The sequence below is a fragment of the Haplochromis burtoni genome, unplaced genomic scaffold (assembly GCF_018398535.1).
Source record: "Haplochromis burtoni strain Fernald_Lab_line unplaced genomic scaffold, NCSU_Asbu1 Contig_267, whole genome shotgun sequence".
Lineage (NCBI taxonomy): Eukaryota > Metazoa > Chordata > Actinopteri > Cichliformes > Cichlidae > Haplochromis > Haplochromis burtoni.
Genome location: NW_024582628.1, coordinates 109,320 through 119,932, shown reverse-complemented (window position 1 = coordinate 119,932; position 10,613 = coordinate 109,320). Strand labels below are relative to the sequence as shown.

At 41.5% G+C, this 10,613-nt stretch overlaps 1 protein-coding gene across 1 annotated transcript in view; it reads left to right on the top strand.

Annotated features, from left to right (window-relative positions):
• Positions 1–10,613, top strand: part of LOC102299925 (synapsin-3) — a 160,182-nt gene that overhangs the window by 138,259 nt on the left and 11,310 nt on the right. Inside the window, exons 9-11 of the mRNA XM_005939231.3 lie at positions 8,320–8,462; positions 9,109–9,183; positions 9,429–9,531. Coding sequence (XP_005939293.1) covers positions 8,320–8,462; positions 9,109–9,183; positions 9,429–9,531 — 321 coding nt within the window. The remainder of the gene's footprint in view (positions 1–8,319; positions 8,463–9,108; positions 9,184–9,428; positions 9,532–10,613) is intronic.

Sequence of the window (10,613 nt, the reverse complement as noted above, 5' to 3'; positions counted from 1 at the left end):
CATACATATACTAGGGGTGCAACGATACACAAAATTCACGGTTCGGTTCGCGATACTTTGGTGTCACGGTTCGATATTTTTTCGATACAAAAAAAATGTTCATGCTTTTTTAATTTGTCATTTATTAAAATTATAAATATATATTTTAACTCAAAAGTACAGTTTTTAAATTTAATGTTGCTGAAACAAAAGTAATTAAAAAAATAAATATATCTCAGGGCTCTCAAAATTTCAAAATCCCTGGTAGCCCTTCGGGCAGGGACTCTTCAGTTTTTGGTAGCCCAAAATAAATGTAAGTAGCCCGAATAAAAAAGAGCAATTTTTTGATTGATGTTTTGTTTCCTGTTTTTTTTACAATATTATACATTAAAGTATAATATTGTAAAGGAAACAAAACATTAATCAAAAAATTGTTGAAAAACAAATTACAACATTGTCGACTAAAACAAGACACAACACACCCGCAGAACATTATGTTATTTACACGGGTGCACATAAGTGGTCCCATGTGCGCATTCGCTGTCAAAATAAAAGACGCGCACCAGATAAGAAGTTGCAACGCGCGTTTGCGTCCATATAAAAAGCACTGTTTTTGTCCGCTAGAGTGGGATTTTCACGGCACATTCCGCACCACATCTCTGTGCGTTCATCATTTGTTTGAAGCCAGCTCACCTCCTGCAACCACTTTTCCGAGAATACGCGCTTCTTTTGTGGTTCGGACTCCTTCTGACATTTCTTTGGAGGTGGAGGAACACCAAAGTAATTGCTTAAAGGAGCTTCTTCGACATCTTTAAGAGTTCTAAACAAATGTCTGTCCTCCTCCAGAAAATCTTATGTATGCAAACACGCGTTGCAACTTCATATCTTGTGCGCGTTTTTTTTTTTATTTTGACAGCGAATGCGCACCTGCGGACCACTTATGTGCAGCCCTGGTTATTTAGCTCGTCATATTGCAGCCACAGAAATTCTTTTGTCCATGAAACCATAAAGCTGCACTTTCTTTTTGCCTTATAGTCTGATTTGTCATAACTTTTCCGTTTTGTGGTAAGCTTTTCTTTGGCTGTCACTTCTTCACCCTGACCTGTCTTATTTGGCTCAGCAGAACTAAAATATATCCTGCTGCTTTTACACACACACACATAAGCTCAGCGATTCTCTGCGCGATCAACCTCTCACATGTTTAAGCTTGCTGCGGGAGATTTCACTTGTCATGTTTGCATAGTAAGCTAACGATTGATAAGACGATGTCAGAGGAATTGGTGCGCAAATTATCATCACTCACAATCAGTGCTGTCTACTCGCTGCGATTTGCGAGCCTGTATTGATTGAGTCACTCATCTTTGGAAAAGAGAGTTTATTACAGAGAAATGGCTCTTTCCAAAATAAAAGCTATACTATACGCTTCTTCTGGGCTATATTCTCAGCAGCATATTGTAGCGGGTCAGGGCTGTTCGGGGTTCTGTTTGTACAGTTATGTTTTGTTTATGTTGCCATAGTGACGGGTGACGCCCTCTCGCTGCGACGGTGTGTCCTTCCGGGGTCAGAGGGCGCCCTGTGTGTTGTTGTTGTTGTTGCTGTGCGGTTGCCGCGCTGAGCAGTTAGCTAGCGGCAGTGTTCTTCTGCAGATGTCAATAAACGGCTGTGCTCCCTGGCTAGCTCACGGGAAGCAAGACCAAACGACACCTCCGTCTCCTCGTTGTCTGAGCTCGCCACATTGGTGTCAGAAGTGGGATGATGGTGGCACCCCATGTTCTGACCCGAGTGACCCCGGCCGGTGCGCCAAAAGAAGGCACCTGGACATTTGCAGGACTTTGTGTGGGGCAATGGGGTCGTCGGGGACGACTGACCCCTTAGGTGGGGGCTATGTAGCGGGTCAAGGGCTGTTAATACCGAGCGCGCTCCTTCGACATTTTCGCCGACCAATAAAGGGTTGCCGATCAACTGTTTCTACTATCGATGCGTAGCCCCTTTTAACGACACTCAGTGATCCACATTACTTCAGCCAGCTGTACTAATCGTCAACAGCAGGTGTGTTCGGAGAACCGGATTAGCGAGCTCACGGTTAGCGCGATGTTTGGTCTTGGATGTGTCATTTGATCTTGGATGTAGTAAGCGACGTACGAAGAACGGCTGCCCCTGGGTCTTCATGTGATTGACAGTTGTTGATGTTTGGGGCCATAGTCAGACGAAGGTGACGACTGATGCTACGGTCTGCGACGGGTGTCCTCCGGGGTAGAGGGCGCTCTGTGTGTTTAATGGACATTACAGCTTTAACTGACAGCTGATCACTGCTAGGCATCACCTCTGCTAATTTAGAGTTAGTGAACTGGACCTCTCAACCACTTATTCTAAGAGAAATTCTCATGTTTTATTAGTTAAAGAGCAAATACCGCTGTATGTGTGTGTGTTGCTCTGTTGCATACATACAGTTTATTAATGCATTTTGCCAAGCCTTGCTAGCATTAGTTGAAAACTGACCACTTAACTTTCTTATTCAAATATGGCCAAGTCTGCCTCCACGAAAGCAACATAGCGGCAACCAAAAGTTCAATTTAAGGCTTTAGAAAGTGAAATGAGAAACGAGTGGTGACATCATGTCGGTGACATCCATCTTTTATGTACGGTACAGTTTATGGTTGTGACTCTTAAACCCGTAAATGGAAAGCCTTTGTAGCTTACTGTAGGTCAACATTTACACATTTTGCTGCTATTTTGTTTCTTTTTTTGCTAGTTTCTCAAACATATTATGCATATGCTGTATAATATATAATTGCTGAGGTTGTTCACCTTATGACCTTTCGGTAACTGATTTCAGACATTTACTGGAATTTAATGGCGATTTTGTTCATTAGCTAACAATAGAAAATCTACAGCTCAAAGTAATATTGCCATATTTTGTTTTGTTGGGTTGTCATAGGCTGTCTCCATTAATGAAACACACATTAATGACATCAGCTAAGGACAAGTCATGTTGATATTACTGTGGTATTGTTACCTGTAACTAATAGCAGTGTTTGTATATGTTTATCTGATTGCAGTTTACATATTAAAATATAATTACACACTTTGCCTTTTTCATTTGACAAACAGCAGTAGAGAGTGAGCCTTTCTACTCAGCTTTCCCATTACGCTATTAGAGCAGCGGGCCTCTGTAATGGAGGTGGTATGTCATGTTATCTGGACACTAACCACCAGTTTCACCACCAGGCACAGCTCTTCATTTCTGTGCCAGTGCTTCACCTTTTCCGGCTTACCTTCTGTTTCTGTCTGCATCATTGCAGTTTGTTTGTTGACTCAGAGGAATCGCGTAAGTCTCTGGACAGGTTTGTGTGCCTACCGCTCACAACTGGACCAGTTCCTTGTGGTCAGCTTCTGCTTTTGCTACCATGACGTACTCTTTCAGTCACATTGCTGTAGTCAGTGGATTTTGTTATTTTAGCTTCTGGTCTTTTCGTGTTTCTATAAGAAACACTGACTGTATTATTTGATGACATGCGCCTTTAGTGTTTTTACAGTTTTTCACAGTTTCAGTTCTGAAATCTGTGAACACAAAACCCAGTTTTTCAATCTGCGTGTCGTGAGCACAGAGTTTCTTTATGTTGGGTTGTCCTGTTTAACTTATTGTGTTAAAGTACAAGGACATGATCTTTCACAGCTGCTTGTATTTTATCTGAAATGCACTGTTGGTCTTCCTCTTCTTGCCTTCTGCCGCCTTTCCATCTTCCTCATCCACCAACTCCCCCCCACACATTTCCTCTTGTGCCTCTCAGCTTGTTACTATCTGTTTTGTGGTATTGGTCTTCAACTCACCATGGTGCCTGTGCGCCCTGACGTGGCGTACACTGGTCTGATCACTTCATTAGCAAGTGTGAAAAATGGTTCATTGTTATGTGTAAGCACTGAAATCTGCCACCTGTGCTTACCCTTGCGCAACACAAGTACGTCACAGTGAGAACTGAATGAATGTGAGTGTATCTAAAGTATTGGAAAAAGGGTAAAATAATATCTGCAAATTATGTCCTAAAAGAATGTACGTTCAGTACGTTCATGTTGGTTCTCATGGCAAAGAGTAGAATTTGGTGTTTTAGCAATTTAGGGAAACTCTAACACAAACCAGGAGAAAGCTTAGTAAATAAAATACAAGCTATTTAGTGAATTCTTTACTATGCATATTTTCCTTTATATATGAAGCACTGAATTTATTACCTTGTGTCGTGGGGCGTGGTCTGCGGTGCCGCGCGGACGCACCTGCACGGCATCCGCAATCAGTGGTTGGTGTGCGGTTGTGGTGGTGTGATGCAAATGTTAAATAAAGATGGCTCAAAACATGGCTCTGTGGTCCCGTCGTGCCTTAATTCCACCACACCTACAAAGCACATTCTCTAGGTTTTCAGGTTTTCCTATGAAGCCTCATTTGCCCTGGTTTGACTGGATGCTAATGACAGCGAATGTTAATCTGAGCAGACACAGTTAGTATAATGTTACTGCATTAGATTGGGTTTTTTATGTAATTTGGCTGTGCTGTGTTTACATAAAATTTCTGCATGTCACAAATGAAGTACAACCAGTGTTGGGAAGGTTACTTTTAAAATGTATTCCATTACAGAATACAGAATACATGCCCCAAAATGTATTCTGTAACGTATTCCGTTACGTTACTCAATGACAGTAACGTATTCTGAATACTTTGGATTACTTAATATATTATCATGCTTTTTACAACAACGTGAATGTACTATTGCTGTGATTTATTACTATTACTGAAGGTCCACGACTCCGAACTGTAGTAAAGGGACCTCTGACTAATATGGCGGGGTCCCTGTCGGCTTGTAGCCGAAAAATAGCTTTACTTTGTTGTGTGGGTCAACTTTTCTTGCAAGAGACAGAGAGAGGCGTTGAAAGGTGTACAGTCGAGTCTTAATAGCTTACTTACAGCTGGGCTCGTCAGGCACTCTTCTTGGCTGAAGTGGTTATTATTATATTTACATGCTTCCAGCTCCCGTTTCTGCTCAATGACTGCTCGTACCTTTCCACTCGCCTTTTTCTCCCTCCTCACGCTCACAGACACATAACGTGTATGCCAGTCCATTCTTCCTGCAACACGGACTACACTGCCCATGAGGCTACATTCTTTAGAGCTATGCTTGTAGCATTCTGCCTGTTAGCTTAGCACAACAACAACGAAAAGGCGCTCTCTCACCCAGGAAACACACAGTCGCAGAGAGAGAGAGAGCGTCGCCCTGTAACCATGGCAACCGTAACGCTGCCGCCTGGAACAACAGAACGTAGCTGTCAAACAAAACCCAAACAGTCCTGACCCGCGACAATATGAAACAGGAAAGTACCGCAGTGTAATCCATTTATTTCAACAAAGTAACTGTATTCTGAATACCACCTTTTTAAACGGTAACTGTAACGGAATACAGTTACTCATATTTTGTATTTTAAATACGTAACGGCGGTACATGTATTCCGTTACTCCCCAACACTGAGTACAACTTACATGTCAATGTCTAAAGTTTGCTAACACTAGCTAGCAGTAGGCGCTATAAGCTACCACTATGGTGGAAAACTTATGAGTAATGAAATGAGCAAAAGTTGGATTCAATGTTTTGCTTGAGAGAGGAAGAAGAGTTACTTTCTGTTAAAAAATGTCTGTATTGGATCTTAATCGGTAAGGTGTCTTTTCAGGTTTTACAGTGACGTGACAGCTAACCATGTGATATTAGTTGTCTGGCATTATGAACATATGATGCTGACGGGTCACGTGAAAAATGGTTTATGATGGGGCTGTCAACGTTAACGCATTAATGCACATTAATCCATCGTCATGAGTAACGCAGTTAACATTTTTATTGAAATTAACCCATCTGGAGCGCAGACTGACTCAAAATCCCTGAAATGTCACTGTCAGGGCATTTCGGGCAGTTTGTACAAACTTTGTCCATTCTGTGCTCCAGATGGGTTAATTGCATTAACAATGTTAATCGTGACAACGGATTCACGAGCGTTAATGCGTTAACGTTGACAGCCCTAGTTTATGACAGTCGCGAGGTGAAATTGGTCGGGAGACAGTTTCTAGCTACAACAACGCAAACCGGAATGGAGACCAACTTTGAAGGAGAATGTTCTTTGTTTCCAGTTTGTGTCACAGCTTCACAAGTTTGGCAAGTTAGTCAGTTAGCAAACGTTTGCAGACATGTCTGTGTCTTCCTTGCAAACTACAGGCAACTACAGCGGTCTGCTAGTGACCAAAGTGGTTTTAAAAAAAAGTTTTTTGGTGCAGCACTCGCTTTGTGACCAGTTTCACCTAGCAACAGCAAGCAACCTCCAAAAACCCCCAACCACTCAGGGAATAGACATTTTTAACACCGAAAACAATAGATAAACAAGATTTTGGTTACTTCTTCGTCTTTTCTAATTAGCAGTTAGTAACTCAACCATGTCTAGTCTTAAACATTCATGTTCATTCTTTTAATACAGTACACCCACTAATAACAAGCACAAGCATCCTGTACGTGTATTTTAGCGAAGGTCTTGGAATAAAATGTGCTTAAAGCTAACAGAGAAGCTAACATCACACAGTTAAAATCCATAATTTCCTTAACGACCAGCAAGCGGTAGAAGTGTTTCAAACTAGGCATTAGTTGTGTTGCTGTTTTCTAAAATCTGATATGGATCCCAAGGATATTCTGTAAGAAAATACAGTCATGTTTTTTTAAATCTGTTGGCTTATTTGAAGCTATTTCATAGTCTGCCTTGTAAGCTCATTTTAGAAAGTCACTGATTTAGCGTCAGCGACATATGTGGGTTTTGACAAGCACGCTCATTATGTAATTACCCATCAAAGTGACAACACTGTTTATGTGACCACATTCACCATCAAAGCTGCCCACCCGTCTTTAAAAAATTAAAATTTACTTTTATTGTTCTGGTGTCATTGGTGTCACTCTTTTCGGATTTTCCTTATTTCTTTTCCTATTGACGTTTTTTTTTGTGTTCATTTTCTGAAGGTGGGCTGCATCATTTGAAAACAAAACAAAATCTCCTTGGGATTTCTTTGTTCCACCCAGACAACTTGTCCTTAGTTTTTACTAGTTTGGGGGATTTGAAAGTGCATTAAAGTAAAACTCTTATAAACACACAATTAAACTGTTGCTTAAGACCTCACAAATTGTTGCATGTAGACACAAGTGTCTTGTGCCTTGCCTTTCCAGAACCTCTTTTATCTCTCTTTGAAGCACATTACAAAGAAATAGGAGTGTGGGCTAACCCATCAGTGCCATAGCAACAAACTGAACCATTTCGACACTATGTATGACTGTGTTGGCTGTTTTGTTTTTTTTAACTAAAATTGACCATAAATTGAGGTAACCCTGTCGATGTATATAAAGGGACTTCTTGACTAATGGATATGCAACTGTTTAGTCCACAGAATCATCTAAAGTGTTCTATATATTACCATTTGCAGAAAACTTAGTGCCCCAGTGTAAACACAGAAACAGACTTTGTTTATGGTACATACCATTTCAGTATGGAAAATGGTTGCCTTTAGATGTGCTATTTGAAGAACAGAAAAACAGAAGACGAAATCCCCGAGGAAACATCAACCTCCTGTTTTCCTTATCTGGTTTGTGTTTTATCATGACGGAAGCGCAATGTTCCCATTGCTTCCTCCGTGATGGTGCTAGTGAGAGGGATGGTGATGAGTGAGTGGATGCTCTGCACTGACTCGTTTGGTGCCTGAGACAAGAAAACTCGTAGCCGCACAATAACGTTGGCGATTGATGTGACTGTCTCTTAGGATGCCCAGTTTCCCATTGGAAGCACACCTCATTAATCTTTGTATCAACATAAATTACAATAATAATACCACTCAACAAGAAACATCAGAGTAAGTCTTCTAAAAATATATGAGAGCCTTAGTTTCCTACAAATGGCCCTCAGTGGTAATTGTCACTGGAGGAAAATATTTGTTTCCTCCGTATTTTACGCTGTCACACCTCATTGTTACCTAATAATCTCACGGTGAAATTGAAAAATTGCTTTGAATTATATGATATAAACATGTTGTGTGTTGATAGGCTCCCATTGCATCATTTCCCTCTTAGTCTGCGTCTGCAGTCTACTGTTTAATAACTGGGAAAGAGGTGATGTAGTTTCAAAGCCGCCCCCGGCAATGTTTCCATACGTGGACCCCTCATTATCCAGCTTGTGTACAAGTGTGAAATTCCTGTGGGATTTTAAAGCAGCCGCTGCCAGTTTCAGCAGAGTCCTTTGTAATTAGCTGCCCGCTAACAAGTGGCGTCTCTCCTGCAGATTAAAGTCGAAAACCAACAGGACTTCCAGGACATCACCAGCGTGGTGGCTCTGGCAGGGACGTACGCCACCACGGAGCCGTACATCCAGTCCAAGTACGATATCAGGATCCAGAAGATCGGCAGCAACTACAAAGCTTACATGTAAGGTGTTTTTTATTGGCTTGCTGCAACCAACTTCTGGTGGCTGTTGGTGGCATTGCAGGTGAATTTGAAAGCAAACATTTTAAGTGTTTTAGTAGGTTAATGGTAGCAAGGCATGTGGAGCCAGTGGGAAATAAAGGCCTCTCATAAAGCATCATCTGGAAAATAAACAGTTTCACCAATAATGGCAAATTATATGTTAAAGTAGCACTTTCCTTGGATTCCAGGCAGTTTTCAGCATTAATGCCTTCATTTTCATGGCCTCGTGCCCCAGCTCCACCCATCTGGAAGCCATAGACATTCCTGTCAGCCAAGGATATTACAACAAAGAATTTGTGCTCAACCTTTTAGCTTTCAAGACTGTATCTGAACAATTGCTCAACCGAAATCGGAGAGGGGGGGCAAAGTAGCCAAGCCTTATCTCATCGTATTTTTTTCCCTGCCCTCACCATTAAACCGTGTCTTTGATTGGCTTTCACACAAACATTATCTAGGTGTGGATTAAAATGGCCATCCTTGATGAACTGATGATAGCTTCCCCCTTGAGAGGGAAAAGCAAAAGTTGGGAGCGATTAACTGTTGCTGGAGCATTTTAGCTTGTTTTTTTGCAGAAATATGAATTCATTTCCTGGTGCCCCCCCTTCAGGAGAACATCCATTTCTGGTAACTGGAAGGCCAACACAGGTTCTGCCATGTTGGAACAGATCGCAATGACTGACAGGTGAGCTGGTTCAGAGATTCTCTTGGAAAAATGCAGATCTGTTAAGTTCACTGAATCATTCAGACATCTGTGTTCAATTGAATACACTGGCACTACTTTTAAGCATGAATCTTATTATCTCATTGTCCAAAAGTCTTGGAAGCCTTTCCTGACATTTATAGCTGTTAAGTCCATTCCTCCTTTAATGATATCTGTAGTGATTATTGGGTTTTAAACAGTCAGCTGTTTGCGTCCCTGTGCTTCAGATATCGTATGTGGATAGACTCCTGCGCTGAGATGTTTGGGGGCCTAGACATCTGTGCTGTGAAGGCCGTGCATGGAAAAGACGGGAACGACTACATTATCGAGGTCAGTGTGTTTTCATCTACAGCTCCAAGGAGAGTTTCAGGAAACAGGGGCTGAAACTTGCTCTTTCATTGCATTATAGTGTATTTTAGATAAATAAGATCTGTCATCATGTTTCAGGACATTTGCAAACATAACGGTTAACCAGCAGTTAGATCGCTTCTCAGCAGCATCACAGGGCTAAAGCAGTTTGTGTAAGCGTTACCTTGGATTCATTCTCTTTCCCTGCTGATAATACTTTTCATATCATGGGTGAAAGTCAATCGGGAAGGGTGTAACCAGACTTGCTGGCACATGATCTTCACAGCCTTGAAAGAACGATTAGTCTGCAGACCAAACATGGGCAGCTGAATGAAAACAACATCAGGAGTCAGCGGTTGACTCACTTCATCTTCTAATCCAGTCTGTTTGTTTGAGTCTGCTGGTAAAGTTTGGCAGTGGAAGTGTAGCTTGCAGTTTGTAGACAAATAAAACTGTCATGGCGTGACTTGACGCAACCAGTTTGGTTGGAGGTTTGGGCTTTCAATGTGATGAGCGTGGCAGTAACAGTGCCTGGGACGGGGTTTCCACTGGGGCCACTAGAGGTTCACTGTTCAGTATCTCTATATACAGCATTTAACATATGTTACACATAAGCATGGTTTAAAGGTGCAGTCTGTGGGGCTTTTAGGTCATTTAAGAGGGGCCAAAAAAAGAAGGTGGAACTCATAAATATACATCGCTTAGTGTGTAATTGTCTGAATGCAGGTGCCTCATGTGTTCAGGTCCTGTCTGAAAATTTCAGAACATATCTTTACTTGTTCAGATTCATGAGACTCACCTTGATCATCTGGGTTTTTGAAGTGCACTCAAGCACTTTATCCTATTTAAGATTTATACTATTTAACATTCACATGCCAATAGATGCATCAGAGAGCAACCTGGGGGTCGTATCATGCCTGCACCCTGCAGACAGTATCATGCATGCAGACTGGAACAGCCAGGGATGGAAAATACAATCTGACATGGCAAAGGTTAGCATAGCAACACATCTATGTTGCTATTATTGTCTGTTAGATTAGTTGGATAAATTATTGTTGGTCATT